Here is a 21104-nt window from a genome sequence, read left to right as displayed (position 1 = left end):
AGGTGGAGGGGAGCTATGGGGGAAAAAAGAGGAACAACTGTAATAATATGAACAATAAAGATTTAATTTTAAAAAAAAGAAGAAGAAAAGCTGAAAACTAATGAACCAAGAATCTAACTCAAAGAAATAAGTCAGCAAATAAGCACACACCACTCCACCCCATCTGCAAAAGTGAAAAGAAAATAATAAAGATTCGAGTATGAGGGGGAAAAAATCAACAGAGATAAGTCAGAATTGTTAAAAGCATTAAAATTTAAAATCTCAGAAAAAGGCACAAATAATTTCAGAATTTAAAAAGGGGAATGGAACTATATATATTGAAGACACTTAAAAGATAACAAAAGTATCACAAATTTTTTTTGTGCTCATAAATTTCACAGAACAACATAGTATAATATTAAAGAAGTTAAATTAGTGGTTCAAAATCTCAGAAATAAAAACACAAGTCCAAATGGCTTCATCAGCAAGTTCTAGTAAACATTCCAGCAAAAATGAGTTATATTCTTACACAAACTAACTGGAACCAAGGTTTGGCTGCCTGCACCATGAAAAACAAACTCTTGAGACAGATGCTGGCAAAAAAAGGAAGGTTTTACTTGAGTACCAGCATCTTAAGTAGATGAGGGACTCTTGTCCAGAGCCATCTCAGCATCTCAGTGCAGGCAGGGATTTTTGTAGGGAGGGAGGGGGAAGCAGAACAAAGAGATCAGGAGAAGGGGCTGAGAACATGCAGGCAGTGTCCTTGCTGGTCCTGATATGGATCTGTAATGTCAGCATGCTGGAACTGGTCAGTGCTAGCCAATTCCTGCAGTTGGCCCATCTGCGTCAACTGAAGTCATGGTCAAGGCTGTTTCTTGTACAAGCAGGAACTGGAACTGCTGATGCCTGCAATATGCTTATAAGAAAACTGTCAGTGTGAGTTCCTTTTATCTGTTTATTAGCACATTTTATTCTAATTCCATTTCATGGTTAGTCAGAGTTATTCCCTGTTAAAAAATCTTTGAAAATAGAATTAAAGGAAAGTTCCCACAGTCATTTTAGGAGTTTAGCATGACCCTGATATAAAACTTCATAGTCAGTACATGAAGGGAAAATTACAGTCTGGTCACTCATGAAGAGATGCAAACATCATAAAATATATATACACTCAATCATTATTCACAAATCCATATCTGCAAATTCACCTACTCACTAAAATGTATTTGTAACTCCAATATCAGTACTAATGGCATTTTTAGAGTTATTTGTGGACATGTTCAGAGTGTGTTGTCTGACATACACCTTCCCAGTTGAAGTCAGACAAGGTAGGCTGTCTTCTTATTTCAGCTCTCCTATTATGTACCAATTAACGTCAGGATTATGTTCTGATAAATGCATTCTTAGGTTATTTCCTCATTGTGCAAACATCATTGAGTACACTTAGACAAATCTTGATGGTATAGCCTACTACACACCAAGGCTACAAGCCTGTACCAGATGTTTCTGTACAAAACAGCATGAGATGTATAAGGCGGACATATAAGGCTGCTGTCAGCTGTAACCAATGCAATACAGCATACCATTATATTTTTTTTATAAGTAGAAAGAATACATTCTAACATAATGATAAAAAGTGTAGTATAGTAAATACATAAACCAGCACCAGTTGTTTATTATCATTATCAAGTATTATGTGCTGTACATAGTTGTATGTGCTATACTTTCATAAGACTAGCAGCACAGTAGGCTTGTTTATACGAGTATCACCACAAACACATGAGTAATGCATTGCTACTTTATGATGTCACTAGGCAATAGGAATTTTTCAGCTCCATTATAATCTTATGGGATAGATTTGTGTCATATATGAAGTCCAAACTTTGACTGAAATGTCATCATGTAAAGCATAACTGTATACAGAGGCCATTTTCAGTCTATTTAGTGTCACAGTTCTTGCATTTTGGTTTATGATTTCACTTTTAAAATGGTCTCCAAACTTAGTGTTGAAGTTCTATCTAATGTATTAAGCACAAGGGGCTGTTAAACACCTTACAGAGAAAATACCAGTGTAAGATAAGCTTTCTTTGGACAAGAGCTATAGTGGTATTGGCTGTGAATTCAGTGTTAAAAGCATCATAATATATATATATAGTAAATAAAATATTTTTGTAAACAAAAACACATGTAATCCAAGTTAAGTGTTGATCTATTGACAAATGTTGTGAACAGAAGCCTAAGCCTATATATCTTTAGGTGCCATGGTTCAGTATTTGTGGTGACTATATACCATAACTACCACTACTATTTATGCATACATAAAACAAATACTCTTATGAAAAGTATAATATATCAAAACCAAATTAGATCCTTCCCAAATAATGGAAGGTTGATTTAACACTACACAATTAATGAGTATACTCTACCATATAAGTAGATTAAAGAATAGTTATTATCTGAATAGCTGAGTAGAATGCATTTGATAAAATCCAACAGATTTGTGTTAAATTAAAAAAAAAAACCACCAGCAAAGTATAAAAGGAGTTTTTCAAACTTTAACAAGGGTAGTATACAAAACCTACAATGGTCATATTTAATGGTAAAACACTGGAATGATCTCTCTGAGAGAGAGTAGGAACAAAATAGCAGTGACTGCATGTATTCTGTTGAACATTGTATTAGAAGTCCTGGGCAAAGCAGTGAGGCAAAAAATAGATGGAAGTTTGGATGTGTGGATAGACAGAAAAGGAAGAATATAAATGTCATTTTTCACAGACTGCAAAATTACATATCTAGTTTAGAATACCCCAAATAATACACAGTTAATCAGTTGAGGTAACAGGAACTTAGTAAAGTTACTGGATATAAAATCATTATATAAAAATCAATTCCATTTCTGTAACCAACAATGAAAAATGAAATTTTAATAATAAAGTTTATCCAAAGGGGGAAGTAATAATAGCATAAAAAGACATGATGCCAGCAAAAGATATGTAACCATTCAAGAGAAAATGATAAAGTTATTGGAAGACAATTTAAAAGAAAATCTAAACAGATGGACAATTACGCCATTTCTGTGAACTGGAAAATTCAGTATTGAAAAGATATTAATTTTCCCCAAATGGTCTTTAGACTCAATGCTACTGTAATCAAAATCCCAATGGGATGTGTTAAATAAAGGTACTCCTATACAGCAATGAATGTAAATTAACAGCAATTAATGTATAGAAACACATACGACTTTCACAAAATTAATATTAAAAAAGGAAGTCACAAAAGAAAACGTATAGTGTGTAAAACTAAACTGTATTATTTAAGCATTCAGTCATAGGTAGTAAGACCATCAAAAGGATACCATTATCATTTAAGTCAGGTAGTGAATACAATTACAGATAGGGGTAGTGGATGTCATCAGGGAGGATCTTGCTTCCAGAGTGCAGGCAGTGATATATTTCTTGGCATTGGTGCTAATTACTTTGTTTACTTTGTAATTAGTCTTTATTTTATTTATTTTTATTGATTTCAGAGAGGAAGGGAGAGCGAGATAGAAGCATCAGTGATGAGAGAGAATCATTGATTGGCTGCCTCCTGCATGTGCCCTTGACCAGAATCAAAACCAGGACCCTTCAGTCTGCACACTTGAGGGTTGTGGGTTCACTCCCTGCCCGAGGTCAGGGCACATACGGGAGGCAAACAACCAATCAATCATTGTGTCTCTTTCACATCAATGTTTCTCTCTCTCCCCCACCCCCCATCCCTACACACCCGCCTTCCTCTCTCTCTGAAAAGCAATGGAAAAATATCTTCCAGTGAGGATTAACAACAAGAAAATGTAACCCTACACATAGTGCATGTATTTTTTTGGAGGAAATCAACTTTATATTATTTTGCTTTAGTGCCTTTTCCAGGAGCTTAACCTACTGTTTGTAAGTTAACACCTCCCTAATGGGCCCTAAGGTAATAATCCTATATTATAAAAGCCTAATATGCTAAGTGTCTGGTCATCCATTCAACCAATCAAAGCATAATATGCTAATGATATGCTAAGGCCGCTCAACTGTTTGCTATGACATGTACTGACCACCAGGGGTCAGACAGTTGACCAGTCGCTATGACATGCACTGACCACCAGGGGGCAGACGCTCCGATTGGTAGGTTAGCTTGTTGCTGGGGTCCCGCCGATTGGGACTGAGTGAGACGGGCTGGACCGCCCTGGAACCCTCCTATGGTCCCTCCCCAGCTGGCCAATCTCCTACATTCCTCCCCTGCCCTGATCATGCATCAGTGGGGTCCCTCAGCCTGGTCTGTGCCCTCTCGCAATCTGGGACCCCTCAGAGGATGTCGGAGAGCTGGTTTTGGCCTGATCCCGCAGGCTAAGCCTAGGGACCCCACTGGTGCATGAACTTGTTCACCGGGCCTCTACTAATGTATAAAGGAGAGACGCTGGACAAGTTCTCTCTGCTCTGTAGAATTTAAGGAGTCAGGATTGTGGTTTTACCCAATTATTTTCTGCATTACATTTTTTTTCCAACATCCACTTACAATCTTTTTTTAAAGAAAATTATTTTAAATCAGTGAAATGGCATATGTCTGAAGTTGATTTTTCTTATTGCTATATTGTCTGAATATTAGGATTATAGGCTTTAGACCAGGGGTCCTCAAACTTTTTAAACAGGGGGCCAGTTCACTGTCCCTCAGACCGTTGGAGGGTCAGACTATAGTTTAAAAAAAAACTATGAACAAATTCCTATGCGCACTGCACATATCTTATTTTGAAGTAAAAAAACAAAACGGGAACAAATACAATATTTGTATTTGCATGTGGCCCGCGAGCCGTAGTTTGAGGACTCCTGCTTTAGACCAACAAAATCCACTGTTTTCCTTCATCCTTGCTGCTATCCATATTTGATGCATTTGGCTAACTTTAAAATATGGTCATTTCTGGTTTTATTGCTTCATTTTTTCCTACTGTGTTTGGACATGAAGAGAGCTCTTAAATAAAAATAAAAGAAAAATTTTTATAACAATACTGTTCTGTTTATGCTTTTCTCTTTGATCCTTTTAACTCATTGAAACAAATTAAAGTTAAGTACAAAGACATTGTTGTATTTACTACTGAGAAATGATTTGTGAATGGATTCTCTCATCTACAGTGATAGTTTTCAAAGTGTGGTCTGGGAATCTAAGTAACCTTCTGGGGTGTCTGTGGAGGAAAAATTATTTTCACAGTAATACTAAAGTTAAATGCCTTTTTTACTCTCAGTCTTATGAGTGTAGAGTGTAGGTTTTTCTAGAGACTACATGGCATGTGATGTTGGAACAGCTCGAATACAAAAGCAAACATGAGAATTCATCAATCTTCTATTAAGCCAAGCATTAAAGAGACTTGAATAAATGTAAACTACTGCCTCACTTTTTACTGTCTTTCTAACCTGGATTTTTCATTACAAATGTAAAATTTACAAATTTACAATATCATATACAATAGGTTTATTGTTATATCAATAAATGTTTTTTAAACTATTTGACTTTAATTTCAAATATATTTTTTTCTCAAATATGATATTTATAGGAATAACCCACATAAACAAAAACTCTTTAAAGTCCTCAGTAATTTTTAAATGTGTTAAAGGAATCTCAAGACCAAAAAGAGAGCTAAAAATCTATATGAACTTTTTAATTTTCAGATGTCTGAATTTTTGTTATAATTTATTTTTATTTTGCTTGTTATAAGACAAAATAATATGTTTTTAGGTTGCTACAAACCTCAGGGAAGATCAGATTACTTGATGTTGGCAGCTGCTTTAACCCATTTATGAAGTTTGAAGAATTTCTAACTGTTGGCATAGACATTGTACCTGCCGTAGAGGTATGTATAGTTATGTTTTGTTTTTGAGACTTGAATATTTTACATGCATATTTACAAAGGAAAAGCATTGTCTTTATATTTTTGAAATACCAAATATATTTAGTGTGTACATGTTGATATTGTTTCCATTCAAAAATAAATATATTCAATTAAAATTTTTTAGCATTAAGTTAACAAATATTAACTTGACCTATACCATATTTGTATTTATTTTCTCAATTTTTATTCCCTGTTTATCATTTATTTTTGCAATCAAGAATATTTAGTAAATTGCACAGATTTTCAGATAGCTGTAGTATTTGGGCTTTTGATTGATTTATTTTTTAATGCATCTCTTTCTGAAATGTATTGTGATGTGGAGCCATTATGGAATAGTGGAAATAGCAAAGGCTTTGGAGTTAGCCATAACTTTATTTAATCCCACTATATGTACTTAGTAAAAGAGACTGCTTACCTTTACATAGAATGTATTCTCTACTTTTAAAAGGAGACTTTTTTTAGTGACATAAATTTATAATGTTTTCCATTTTACTTTTGATACAACACCAGGCACAAAAAAAAATTACAAATTAACTTTTTATTTTTATAAAGAGAATACGTGTAAGAATACAAATTCTTTGGCTTAGGGATTTTTTTTTCCTTCTCACTACTATGTTCCCAGCACTTAGAAACCTGCCTGGTACATTAAGTACTTTTTTTTTTTAACTGTTGACAGTATTACAGATGCCTCCCATTTTGTTTTTTGAATAAAAGAATCTAATCTTATGTTCAACCTGGGGTTGAGTTTCTGAACTTCATTTTTCTCATCTGTATAATGGAATTAATAGTTTGTTATATGTTTACTTGAGAAAAAATATTTAAAGCACCTAGAAAAATACCTGTTACATAGTGAGTGCTAAAGAAATGTTTTCTATCATTATTGAAATGTTTTTAATTGAAGATTCAACTTTTTCATGGGTCTTTAATTTTGATGAGCATGGCTTTCTAGAGTAGATCTATATGAGTAACATTGAGGAACAAGGAAATTCTAAAACCATTAGTGTTATCTCTACTTCCTAAAGATGGACAAATGTTTGCTTTATATTAAAACAGCCCTACTTAGCTTTTCACTGCAGGTGCTATAAGGAGCCGTAGTTTTAAGGGCAGGTGACTCTCGCCTTCCTTCCTCAAGACACATACTTGTATTAGAGATATCCTTCAGGGACTGCTGAGACATGACAACCATTTGATCTGAACCTCAGGCTTAAATATTATTTTTTAAATATTTTATTTGTTTACAGATGTGGCTATAAACTTTCAACTGTAAAATCATTAGGGAAGGCAAAACAACTGCTATACATAAGTTTAGTAGTAGAATCAGACTTCCACAGTTTCAGAACCCTATAATTAAAACAAAAGGAAGAGACACTTCCAGCCAAGATGAAGTAACAGGGACCAGAGTGATCCTTTTTCCCCCTGCCTTAGGCAACAAAAACGTGAACAAAATATTGAAAATAATTTATAAGACACTAGAGGCCTGGTGCATGGATTTGTGCACATTGAAAGGAAATTAATTAGAATATTTTAGAGGCCAAGGAGGGACTGTGGGAGGTTGGCTCCAGGGCATGTCCAGCCTATCTTGCACAGTCCCAATCAGCTGGACCCAGGCAGCAAGCTAACCTAACGTCAGAGCGTCTGCCCCTTGGTGGTCAGTGCGCATCATAGCGACTGGTCAAATGAATGGTCGGACACTTAGCGTATTAGGCTTTTATTATATAGGATTAGACGTTAGATAATAAAGGACAATGATCCCCAAGGGACTGAAACAAATTATATGAGCCCTAAAATTGCACCAGTATATAGCCTTCAGATCATTTTCAGGACATGCACAAAGAGATGATCACAACCCAGCTGATCGCCCGAGTTGTGGAGATGGAGCTAAAAGTTCTAGCAGACCAAAACAGCTAGGGTTCCCAGGGCAGAGTACCAAAGAAATGAGAGCTGCACAAAGGGAAGACTCCTAGGTCTGCAGAGTCCTCCTTCAGTACACAGCTGAGTACTGATCAATATGTGTGTAGAAAACTGCATGAGAATGGAGGAAGCACCACCTGAAAGGACTAGAGGTGATAGTGCTTGGCACTCACACAAGCTGGAAATAGCCACTCTGGAAAAAGACATGTTAGAGGACTACAAGATAAAAATCTGTCACCTAGAGTCAGCCTGTGAACCACTGTCTCAGTTCAGTTCCCAGACTGGACACATTCCTGGGTTGTGGGCTCCATCCCCAGTGTGGGCATGCAGGAGGCAGCCAATCAATGAATCTCATCATTGATGTTTCAGTCTCTCCTTCTCCCTTCCTCTCTGAAACTGATAAAAAAAATATATTAAGACAAAAAAGAAGGGAAATTTGAGAGTGATGTCAGCATCATGGCAGCGTGAGAAAACCTTAGTCTCCTCTCTTAAAGACACAGCAGGCTGGACAACTGTAATTCATCAAAGGATTCCCTGATCAACACGAAATGTCTGAGTGACCGCACATTGAGCCACCTGAAGGTGGGCTGTAAGAGTGAGCAGGACAGGCATGGGGGCAGGGAGGACCGAGAAGGGAGCTGCAGAAGCAGTCCAGCAATTCCAGCAGGTGGTATAGCTGTGCAGTAGGATTGCAGCCTCCTCGCTGTGGACCGGAGGCTGGTGCACATTGATGCTGAACCCAGGGATAGAGACAGTGAGAAAATGGTGCAAAGGGTAGCACTGCCACCATCACCAAGGAAAAAGAAAAAGCCACAGATGCACAAGTCTGCCTCCCCCCACCCTCCTGTAGCCTGCCGTTTCCAGTGGAGGCAGCAGCAGTAGAAAAAAGTTGTGAAGGAGCAGAGGCAACATTTTAAATGGAGTGGCCTATTCTCATTTGAGCTAAAACCAGTAGAAAGAATAAAGCTGCAGATGTTCATTTCCAAATGAACCAGCTTACCTCTCCCACCTAACCCACCCTACCCATTGCGGTGGAACCTGGTAAAGGCAGAAGGGACACCTCAAAGAGTGCAGGGCAGCTGACTCTTCTGGTTGCAGGAAAACAGGGCTGGAACTCAGACCTGGATTCCCATCACTGGCCACACCACCACAGAGGTGTTGCCCAGAGACTCAGGCAACCACTTATAGAAGGGATGCCCACCTCCTCGGAGAATACAGGCCATTTTCCACACTGAAGCAACATCACCCCACAGAGTCCCACAAGTTCCAGTACTTCAGGTAAGAGAAAACAAAATTTGCACTGTAGCACCGTGTACTGGAAAACAAAAGAAATAACTCTACTTATCAACCTTCAGGATACCCATCTCAGCTACAAAGACAAACATAGACTCAGAATGAGGGATGGAAGATGATAACCAAGAAATGGTAGCCAGAGAAAAGTGTGTGTCACTGTACTTTTATCTGACAAAATAGATTTCAAGATGAAAAGAGTAAAAAGAGACAAATATGTACTTTTATACTGATAAATGGTACAATACATCAAGAAGACATAACACTTCTCAATATATATGCACCCAATCTAGGAGCACTGAAATATATAAAGCAACTACTAACAGAACTAAAGGGAGAAACAGGCCAAAACTCATAGTAGGGGATTTAAATACTGGGAATGTCCAGCTCAGGTGATCAGGGACGCTGTGCCACTGGGACCTATAGGATACCTATTAAATAAGGCCATTCTACCAAGCGCAGGAGTTTATATAGAAACAGACACAGGGAGACTGCCAAAATGAGGAAACAGAGACATGTCCAAGATGAAAGAACAGGACAGAACTCCAGTAAAACAACTAAACAAAGTGGAGACAATCTACCAGATGCAAAGTTCAAAACACGGGTTATAAGGATGTTCAGTGATCTCTGTGAGGACTTCTACAAAGAGATAGGAAGTATAAAAAAGAACCAGTCAGAAATAAAGAACATCTTAACTGAAATGCCGAATATATTATAGGGAATTAACAGTGGAGTAGATGAAGTAGAGGATCAAATCATTTATTTGGAAGATAAAAAAGCAGAAAACACCCAATCAGAACAGCAAAAAGTAAGAAAAATCCAAACAAATGAAGATAGTATAACAATCCTCTGGGACAACTTCAAGCATATCAACATTTGCATCATGGCAGTGCCAGGAGGTGAAGAGAGAGAGCAAGGAATTAGAAACTTATGTGAAAAAATAATGGCAGCAAACTTCTCTAACCTGGTGAAGGAAATAGAAATACAAATCCAGGAAGCACAGAGAATCCCAAACAAGATGAACTCACAAGAGGCTCACACCAAGACACATCATAATTAAAATGGCAGAGGTTAAAGACAGGGAATCTTAAAAGCTGCAAGATCAAACATATAACTAATAAAATGGCAATAAATACATATCTATCAACAATTACTTTAAATGAAATGGATTAAATGCTCCAATCAAAAAGCATGTGGAGGCTGAATAGATAAGAAAACAAGACCCTTATATACTCTGTCTACAAGGCACTCACTTCAGATCAAAAGACACACACAGATTGAAAATAAAGGGATGAAAAAGATACTTCATGCAAATGGAAACAATTGAAAAGCTAGTACAGCAATACTTATACCAGACAAAATAGACTTTAAAGCAAAGGCTGTTAATAAGAGACAAAGAAGGACTCAGCAATTCTAATTCTGGGTATTTATCCAAAGAAACACTAAATCGAAAAGATACAGACATCCACATGTTTATTGCAGAAGCATTTGTAATAGCCAAGATGTGGAAGTAACCTAAGTGTCCATCAATGGATGAATGGATAAAGAAGAAGTTGTGCATATATACAGGGTGAAGCAAAAGTAGATGTACAGATGTGAGTACATGAAACAGTTTATTCATATATTATTATTTATTCTTGTATTTTTATACAAACAACTGTAAAGCTACTTTTGCCCCAACCTGTATACAATGGACTATGACTTCACCATAAAAACATATAAAATCTTGCCACCTGCAACAACATGGATGGACCTAGAGGTTAATGTGCTGAGTGTCATAAGTACAGCATAGGGAATGTAGTCAGTATATTCTAATAAGTATGGTGTTAGATGGCTATTAGATTTATTGGGGTGATCATTTAATAAATTACGTAATGTCTAATCACTGCGTTGTATACCTGAAACTAATATAATAATGTATGTCAACTGTAATTGAAAAGTAAAAAAGTACTTAACATAAAAGAAGAAAACATTTCTATTAAATCTTACCTCAATTAAATTTCAAATAAGCCCTTATTTTTTAAAGATATGTATCTCAAAAATATTTCTGATTTCAAATTACATGTTTTTAGCCCTAACTGGTTTGGCTCAGTGGATAGAGCGTCGGCCTGCGGACTGAATGGTCCTGGGTTCGATTCCAGCCAGGGACATGTGCCTTGGTTGCGGGCACATCCCCAGTAGGGGTGTGCAGGAGGCAGCTGATCGATGTTTCTCTCTCATCGATGTTTCTAACTCTCTATCCTTCTCCCTTCCACTCTAAAAAATCAATAAAATACATATTTTTTTTAAATTACATGTTTTTAAATGGCAACTAGGAATTATCTAGAATGAATTACTCTGATTTCTTTGACTAAAAGTTTTGATTGAATAACTTTGTGCAAATGGAATAATTTATAAGGGAAAGGTACATAATTAAAGTTTGAATTATATAGAAATGCTTTGAAATAGTTTGGTATAAACTCTGAGTAATAAGGTGGAAGTAATTTTGGAATTCTAATGTGCCTTGTTTTTCCACTTCTGCAGAGTGTATATAAATGTGACTTCCTGAACTTGCAGCTTCAGCAACCACTCCAGCTTGCACAGGATGCTATAGATGCCTTTTTGAAGCAGCTGAAAAACCCTATTGATTCTCTTCCTGGAGAACTTTTCCATGTGGTTGTTTTCTCTCTCCTTCTTTCTTATTTTCCATCACCTTACCAGAGATGGATTTGCTGCAAGAAAGCCCATGAACTGTTAATGTTAAATGGTTTATTGCTTATCATCACACCTGATTCCTCCCATCAGAATCGTCATGCTATGATGATGAAAAGCTGGAAGATTGCTATAGAGTCCCTGGGTTTTAAACGTTTCAAGTATTCAAAATTTTCACATATGCATCTGATGGCATTTAGAAAAATATCCCTAAAAACGACAAGTGACTTGGTAAGTAGGAACTACCCTGGGATGTTATATATTCCTCAAGATTTCAACAGTATAGAAGATGAGGACTATTCTAACACTTCCTGCTATGTTCGATCAGATATAGAAGATGAACAACTGGCATATGGTTTTACAGAGCTCCCTGATGCTCCATACGACTCAGATTCTGGAGAAAGTCAAGCCAGCTCCATTCCTTTCTATGAGCTAGAAGATCCCATATTGCTTTTAAGCTAATATATAAACAGAAAACCTTTCATTCCAGACTCCTAAATTGCTTACACTAATCGGAAATACTAGCATGAACTCAGTACTTAAAACCTGGTTTGCAAAGGAGAAATGCAAAGGTTGACAGAGTTTGCTATTTTTTTCTACTTTTGGATTTTAAAATTTATTCTTATATAGAAATCTTAAAGTTTCATGCAGAGTGTGATTCTTGTCATAGCAGAAACCACTATTACATTAGCATTTAGCACTCAGATATCATAGAAAGATACCTTTTTCTTAGTATTATTGTGAAAAATGAAGCATAATTTGCTATGTATTTTTTCATCTTTTCAATGTTGACTTTAAACCATTGCAGTGAGAAACTTTGGGATATGTAGAAAACTGTAGATTGCACTTTGATGGTTAACCAGTTAAATGTATCAGAAATAGATTGATTTAGTTGTTTTGTGATGCACTTATTCTTTTTTCTAACTAAATTGTTATCTGTTACAGAAAGCCATTTTCTTTTCAGTTTTATGTGGTGATCCAATATTTCCTGAACTTCTTGGAATTGATGGTAATTTTTGTCCTTGATCTTGCTCATTTGGCAACATCAGATACTGGGGGAGAGAGTTCCCCCTACATGTGTATTGTAATTTGATTAGCACAGTACAAAAAGCACCATTGCCAAAATAGAGTTTTCATAACTTTCTTGTTCTTTTGAGCCTTGGTGTTAAATATATTTAACTGTGCAAGTTCACTTTTGTTTTTTTAAATGTAGAATTCATTTACAAATTATCCTATTTAAGTAAGGAACAATATAATACTCAATATTGACCTAAAACACCTTTGTGAAAGGGTTTGCACTCGTAAGAGAGCTTATGTTTTATCTAGACTGACTTTTCATAAGGGGTCCTCACTTTTCCACTAAGGAGGTATACTGCACTACAAGTCTGAAATTATATAGAAAAAAATTAAAAGTAATCTCTGCTGGTAGTCTCATAAAATGGTTTTGAGCTTTTGGTATTCTTATTTCTATATAAATACTAACTAAAACTTTTCTTTGAAAATGTAAATCATTCATTGGCTGTGGAAATTTTCCCTTTCCACATTGATAAATCTTTCTGTGTTTCTGAATCAGAAGCAAATGGTTAAGGAGCAATATATGTCCAAACAAGACAAGATTTAGTTTAAATAGCTAAGAATATTTAGTCTATGTTGTCTTATCAGCCAGAAATTGTCATGTAAATTATCATTTTTAAGAGTGCCACTGTGTGGATTTTTTTTTCAAGTGGTTTTTACATTAAAATTACCTCATACTGAGGTTTTTGCACTGAAATATCAGTTTCAGATTTCATGGTTAATGTACGTATGTGTGTGTGTGTGTTTAAAGAAAACTTGTATTTTCAATAGTTGATCTAAATTTCATAAACTGCACTTCTTTACTCTGGCAAAACTGATGTTTTTGTGCTTATTGTGAATTACCGTAGTTAATTTTGAATGTCAAACTTTATTTAGAAGTACAAAGTGTATTTTTAAGATATAAATGGTTGAATGTGTGTACCTGATATTTCAAATTAAATTTCACATTCTGAATTAATGAAAGTAATAAGATTGTAATTAACCTAAGAAAGTCAGTTAACTAAATGATGCAATAAATATTGGTTGTTCAAATATGCAGTAAGTAACTTGAAATTTTTCCTTTACTTTCAATAGCTTTTAATAGATTCTTTAAATAAAGATTGACTTTTCTTTCCAGTTAAGCACTGCAGGTCAAGTCTTGTAGCTCCCCTAAAAGAAAGAAAAAAAACACACATGTGTTTTAGTAATACTTCTTTTACCATATTGTTTTCTTTGATTTGACTAAATACTATCTTAAGGGCAAAGAAAAAAATATACCAATGAAAGTGCTTTGAAAGTAAATGAAAACAGTGCTTTTGAGATCCTGGTGTAGGAGTCAGCATTTGTATTACAGCTAAATGTTGGTGCTATAAATACTTCTGATTTTTTTACAGAGGTTGATTCTGCTTATGCTCTGAAGTGTGCATGATGTATTTTAAGTAGTAGGTTACAGAAAAATCTCTTTATAAAACCTATACTCCCACTTACTATAAGTTTCTTTGAATTTATAAATACCATTTGTTACTGTAAATTCAGCTTATTCAAATTAGGTTAGTAAGGATTTAAACGAACACATATTCTATCAAAGCCAATTCAATATATGTGTTAAAATATAAATAGTCATGTGGCTTGGTGCCAGATTATATATGTAATATCAAGAAAAGTTAATAGAACCTTCTAATACTGTATTAATATGGATACTCTTGAGAATGATTTCATTTGGATATAAAGAAGTAAGGATCCTCCTGATGCATTCACAGTTGAATTCTCCAAAATAATTTGGTATTTCAAAAACAAATGATCCTTTGGTTGGATTCTTTAGGATCAGTTGGTTTATATCATAGTTGCCAAGTGGCATACCTGAAAGTGTTTGTTGTATTTTTTCACATTTTGTGAACAATGCACATTTATTACAATTTTTTAATTTTCTAATATACATTGTCCATTACTTGTAACCTGAACGTTTTGTGGGTTTTGACCCATCTCGTTAAGTGGTTTCAAAATGGGGAGGCAATTTAGAACTTGAATGACTTAGATTTTCTAGCTATGTTTATCTAATCACTGTATGTCAACTATATCATACTCCACTTTCCTTGAAAATTATTTACATCAGAGATACTTTTGGAAGTCAGCAAGTAACAATCATAGTTTCTAAAATGCCACAGGCCTTTTCACTAAGAATCCAAAAGATAACATATTTCCCAAAGCCAGGCATGGATGAAACATTCCCCGGAAATAAGGTAGATGGGTGATTGCTGGGAAGAAGAGAAGTAAGTAGGCCAAATCCCTGGAGACTGCCTGCAAGAAAGATACTTAGGAAACAGACTGTAATAGGAGCTCTATGTTTTCTAACACCATTGAAGCACTAGCACAGATCAAAGTACCAGAGTACAGGTTGCTGTGAAAACAGTGGGGGCCCGGGGATTTTAAAGTAATAAGATAACATTTTTATAGAGAGGAAAGGTGATGATCTGGAGCCGTGTTACCAGAAGGATTATCAAGATAGGAGGGACCCTGTTGGCATAGAGAATGGTGCCAACTGGAATGAGGAGCTACAGAATAAGTGGTAGGATGCCACAAGCTATCTCTTTAGTCTTGCTTGATTCTTTAATTGAGGATTAATTACTACACTATTATACTAGACTAGGTGCTGTAAGGAATAAATACTGTGCTCTTCAGAGCTGACAATGTAACAAAAAATAGCATTAACATGAGATAACAAAAAAAACTTTAAAATTGCATAACAGCATATTCTTGTATTGCAGCAACTTGTGGTCATATCAAAGAAATCTGTTCACATGACCTTTGGCTCATTCTTCATAGCCAATCTAGATGCATTTTACTTAAACATGGGTATCCCTCGTGGAAGTGCCAAATGTAAATGATGTTGTTACTCCCTAACTCTCCCACAGCAATCCTCACGCACTCCTACAGCTTCTATGTTGAAATCCCAGGGTGGGAAGGGACAAGCCTGTGCCCACCTTTGCACTAGCAAGTCCCTCTGCCTACAATGTCTTTATTTTATACTGGATTTGCATGGCTAGTTTGTTATTAAGGTTTTGGCTTACATATAACCTCCTTAGGAGTATAGCTGAACAAAAGGGTGGAGGTTTGGCTGCCTGCTGCAAAGAAAGCCAAACTTTTGAGGCAGGTGCTGGTGCAAAAGGAAAAGAGGTTTTATTCAAGAGCCACACTGCAGGACCTGGGAGAATGGTGAACTCCTGTCTCAAAGACCATCTTCTCTTCCTGCTCAAGCCCCCTGTTCTTATAGGGATAGGGAGTGGAGGGCCTTTTTTCCCCCTTATCCACTACCTTGTTAGCTTTTGGCAGGCTTGAGACCCTTCCTAGCTTTCAGTTCATCCAGGGCCCTATCCATTCATATCTTACCTATCCCCAGAACCAGAGATTCTTACTATCTACTGAAAGAAGAGGTGGATCAAGAATGGAGGGAAGCCTTTATGTGAGGGAGGAGGATCGCTGTCTTTGGAAGGTGGTATATATGGTGTCTAGAGGATGGAACTATTGAACAAGCAAAGCTGGTAGACTGCTTCATATTTCGAGAGCCGGTGTTGTTAATGGGCTTCCAGAGTGAGACCTATTGTACAAACAAGTGTTTAGTGAGGGGTATGCCTAGTAGTGCAGGGGAAATTGTAGTAAAATCAGAAACTGGATAAACTAAAGGATCCCCATGATCTAATCCTGAGCAGGGCTTTGGTGGCACACCCAAATACTGGATAAATTTTCTAAGGAAGCCACTGTCTGGGAAATACAGAATAAAATAAAAAGTAACATTGTCACTTAGCTTTGGGAGGCACTGTCCCTTTCTGAAAGAGGAATTTTAAATCTCTTTCAGGAGTGCAGGTCCAGCTTTGCAGTATCAACAGCAGCAGCAAGATAAAGTCCTCCTCAGGTGGTGCCCACTTTATCTGTGTGTGGTGGATCCAAGGCTCGATTCCTGTCGGCTTTAGTGAAGAGTGTGTTGTCAGCAGGACGTCATAGACTGGCCCATTGCTTGGCTAACTGCTGCTCAGGACCTTGAGACTTCCGAGTCTTTAGTAAAACTCAGTCTCCCGGGTTGAATGGGCGTAAGAGCTCGTCAGACAGGTAGATAGACCTGCAATGAGCAAACTTATGCAACATTGTTAGTGTTTGCCCTAGATGATGTACATACGGCTTTTACATTTTCTATTCATGTTTTAAATCTAAAGGAGGTGTTCCTAAAACAAAATTGGAAGGATCTCCCATAAACTTTCAAAAGGGCTTAATTTAAGCCCACTTCAGGGCACTACCGTAGTCCAGAACAAGGCAATAGAGAATTCCTGGTCCCATTTCACATGTGTTCCCTGGCATATTTTCACCAGGGTCGTCTTTATTATTTGGTTCATTTTCTCAGTCTTCCCTGTAGATTGAGGTCTCCAAGATGCATGTAGTTTTTACTGAGTATGTAGTGCCTCTCCTATCCTTTCTTCTGGGAGATTATTGAAGTGAACAATGGTCCATTGTCACTTTGAATGTTGAAAGAAAGACCAAATCTAGGGATTCTTTTTTCTTCTAAATATATTTTTATTTATTTCAGAGAGGGAGAGAGAGAGAGAAACATCAATGGTAAGAGAGAATCATTGATCGGCTGCCTCCTGAATGCCCCACACTGAGGATTGAGCCCATCACCCGGGAATCAAACCAGTGATCTCTTGGTTCCAGGGTCGATGCTCAACTGCTGAGCCACACCCAGTGGGGCTAGGGATTATTTCTTTGAATGGTTTTGTTACCTCAGTTGTCTTCCAGTGTTGTTGGGATATGTATGCCTCTTCCTATCCAGAAAAGGTATCTATAAAAACTAATAAAAATGTAAAGTTTCCTGTGGTTTTAGGTATCTGTATAAAGTCAAATTGCTAGTCCTCACACGGGCATATCCCTTTATATCGTACTCCCTTTCCTGTTGGAGCACATTCTTGTTTTAGGATTGTTTTGGGCTGGTTGTTTTGGGCACATATCTGACAGGCTTGTATAATCTTCTGAATAGTCCTTTGTAAGTGAGGGCTCTTCACACGTGGTCCAATGAGGTCTATTAAAGCATCCCTTCCACAATGGGTCTCTTCATGTAGGTGTTTGAGGATGAGATATACTAGAGCTTCAAGGAGAAAGATCACACCATGGGTGTTGAACTTCCATAGAGAATTAGGGTCATTGTTAGAGATTCTCCATTTACGGGCCATTTCTTACCTCATTCTGTGCAATGAGGTTTAAACTCTGACAAGTTCAGGTGGAGAATTAGAATCCCAAAAAGTGGCGGCCCTCGGGTGGCTTGTCTGGTTGCTTTATCAGCAGCTTGGTTTCCCTGACTTGTTTGGGAACTGCCCTTCTGATGTCCTGGGCAGTGCATTACGGCAATCTGATTTGGTAGATTGACTGCCTCTAGCAATTTTAAAATTTCTTTTGCATGTTTGATGCACTCATTTATTTCCCAAGGTTAATAGCCTTCTTTCTTTCCATGTTGCTCCATGAGCATGGATGGCCATGAAAGCATATTTAGGGTCAGTGTAGATGTTAGTATCTTTCCCTGGGATAATTCTAAGGCTCTTGTGAGGGCTATCAGTTCAGCCTTTTGTGCTGAGGTGCCTACAGCCAGGACGTGGACTCCCATTACCTGTCTGTGGTGACTACCAAGTACCCGCTCATTGTTGACCATTCTCCATGAAGCTGCTCCCATCTAATCTAATAAAAGAGAAACATGCAAATTGACCATACCTTCCCTTCACCCCAAGCCACGCCCACCAGCCAATCAGAGCAACTATATGCAAATTAACCCAACCAAGATGGCGGCCAGCAGCCATGGAGCTGGAGCAAGCAGGAGGATTGGTTGCCCCAGCAATGGAGGAAGTTAATCTTCCCGCCTGCCCTGGCCGGCTGGGGCCTCCGCTAAAGGCAACAAAGTTTCAATTATAGAAGCTAAATAAATCCCAGATACCTACTTCCAGCCAGCCTCCACTGGGAGCTTGGGTGGCTAGGGGCTGTGGCCAGCCTGCAAACAGCCATCAGCCCCTCACCCAGGCTGGCCACACCCTCATGGGGTGAGGGTCCCTGCTGGGGGTCTTGGCCAGCCTGAAAACAGCCATCAGCCCCTCACCCAGACTGGCTAGGCACCCCAGCAGGATCCCCCACCCTGAAGGGGATGTGGCCAGCCTGCAAATAGCCACCAGCCCCTCACCCAGGCTGGCCAGGCACCCCAGCAGGGACCCCCACACTGAAGGGGCTGTGGCCAGCCTGCAAACAGCCATCAGCCACTCACCCAGGCTGGCCAGGCACCCCAGCAGGACCCCCATCTCTGAAGGCAGTGTGGCCAACCTGAAAACGGCCCTCAGCCCCTCACCCAGGCTGGCCAGGCACCCCAGCGGGACCCCCACCCTGATCCAGGACACCCTTCAGGGCAAACCAGCCAGCCCCCACCCATGCACCAGGCATATAATAAAAGGGTAATATGCAAATTGACCTGTAAGTCATATAATAGTGTTGGATCTTATTGGTCATGTTGCATACTTAACACAATACAGTTGTGTCTGATTAATTCTTGGTACCAGAAATCTATATAAATAAAAGGCTAAGTGACTGGTCATCCGGCTGGTAGGTATGACGCGCACTGACCACCAGCAGGCAGATACTCAATGCAGGAGCTGCTGAGCGACAGCAACTTTGCAGAGTGCCCTCTCGCACTCCAGGACCCCTCGGGGGATGTCAGACTGCTTGTTTCGGCCCAATCCCCACAGGCCAGGCCAAGGGACTCCACCTGCCAGAGGGAACCCTGCTCACTCTGCAGACGCCCTTCGAGCCCCGGCACCGCCCCAGGTGCTCGGGGAGGGGTTGCGGGAGGTTGGCTACAGGACGTGTCCAGCCCATCTTGCCTAGCCCCACCCCGCTGGCCACCTTCTAATTAATTTCCTTTCAATGTGCACGAATCTGTGCACTGGGCCTCTAGTCTTTATATACAAGTACAGGCACCTGATCTTTTAAAAAGTCCTCTGGAACAAAAAGGTACGTAATTACCATTTTTTTGTAAGTCAATCAAAATTATATCTATTTTTGTCAGATCTGCAAAATATATTTTTTCAGTGTGTTGCAGAAATTAAATGATGAGTTTATGTCTGCCATATGATAAAAAAGGTTGTTGTAACCTGTAAAAGTCATTGAATTCGATCCAAGAAGTGTCATAGAGTGGTGCTCTGAGTTTAGTGAGGGGACCAGTGTGATGCATTAGTCTGGGTCAGTGGTCGGCAAACTGCGGCCCCTTGAGTGTGGCTCTTCCACAAAATACCAGGTGCAGGCGCACACGTACAGTGTGATTGAAACTTCGTGGCCACACTCAAGGGGCCAAAGAGCCGCATGTGGCTCGCGAGCCGCAATTTGCCGACGACTGGTCTGGGTTGAGGCTGACATCAAGATGACTAGCATATACTAGTAGGTAACTGAAGTAATACAGGCACTAGGACCTCAACTAGGGTACTGGCAATGGAAGTTAAAAGAAAATGCATGAAATATGATGGATAAAAATGAACAACACTTGGCCTTCACAATTATTCTTTTAGTAAATACTAGTAGCCTTCAACAACAAAAGATTTATGACAGCTACAGGTCTCCTCCCTTGCTACTTGTAGTGTCCTACAGTGAAAGCAAGTCTCAGATTTAATACTACTACATAAATAAATATTTATCAGTAAGTAGGCACAGAAAAACTACACAATATTTTGTGACAGAGTACTAAACAGCAGTCTAGACACCAGGGGCCATTCTGAAGGGTATCAGTCTGCTAGAGTCACCAAAGTCTTATACCAGTTATGCAAGGACGAAAGTGCCTGTACAATATTCTAGCCATGTATCTTGAATATCTGTTATTTCCACAATGAAACATTATTTCTAACCCTTTGTGCTAATTAACATTCCTCTAGTGAAGATTTACATAGTGATATTGGAAGCACTTCTGCATCCAACTAATAGTGAAGATTCCTGATTAGTGTCTTTCAGATGCTAATTACTCACCCTGGACTGTGCAGATTGAAGTTAACACAAGCGCAGACACCTCTCATTAGAGTATTCTAAAGTTGACTGACAAGAGATTGGTACTGGACTTACAGGGTGATCACACTGTAAATCATATAAAAGTATAATCACTATATATTGTATGTCAACTGAAACTATATATTGTATGTCAACTGTAAGTAAAAAGTTAAAAAAAATTTCAAGTATACTGACAAGATAAGCATCAAAAACGGTTTCAAGATCA

The 21104-nt window shown here is 38.2% G+C and overlaps 1 protein-coding gene across 3 annotated transcripts in view; it reads left to right on the top strand.

The window, feature by feature from the left end:
- BMT2 (base methyltransferase of 25S rRNA 2 homolog) overlaps positions 1-17425 on the top strand; it is a 126076-nt gene extending 108651 nt beyond the window's left edge. For 2 of the 3 annotated variants that reach the window (XM_023760062.1, XM_006096220.3), the window contains 2 exons: positions 5731-5845; positions 11609-13883. In XM_023760062.1, coding sequence (XP_023615830.1) covers positions 5731-5845; positions 11609-12238 — 745 coding nt within the window. In that variant the 3' untranslated portion in view covers positions 12239-13883. Of the gene's footprint in view, positions 1-5730; positions 5846-11608; positions 13884-16682 lie in introns of those variants that run through there. The other variant, XM_023760063.1, reaches the window with a different exon arrangement.
- Positions 17426-21104: the final 3679 nt, after the last annotated feature.

The sequence above is a fragment of the Myotis lucifugus genome, unplaced genomic scaffold, assembly GCF_000147115.1.
Source record: "Myotis lucifugus unplaced genomic scaffold, Myoluc2.0 scaffold_171, whole genome shotgun sequence".
Lineage (NCBI taxonomy): Eukaryota > Metazoa > Chordata > Mammalia > Chiroptera > Vespertilionidae > Myotis > Myotis lucifugus.
This window is presented reverse-complemented; position numbering and strand designations above follow the sequence as displayed.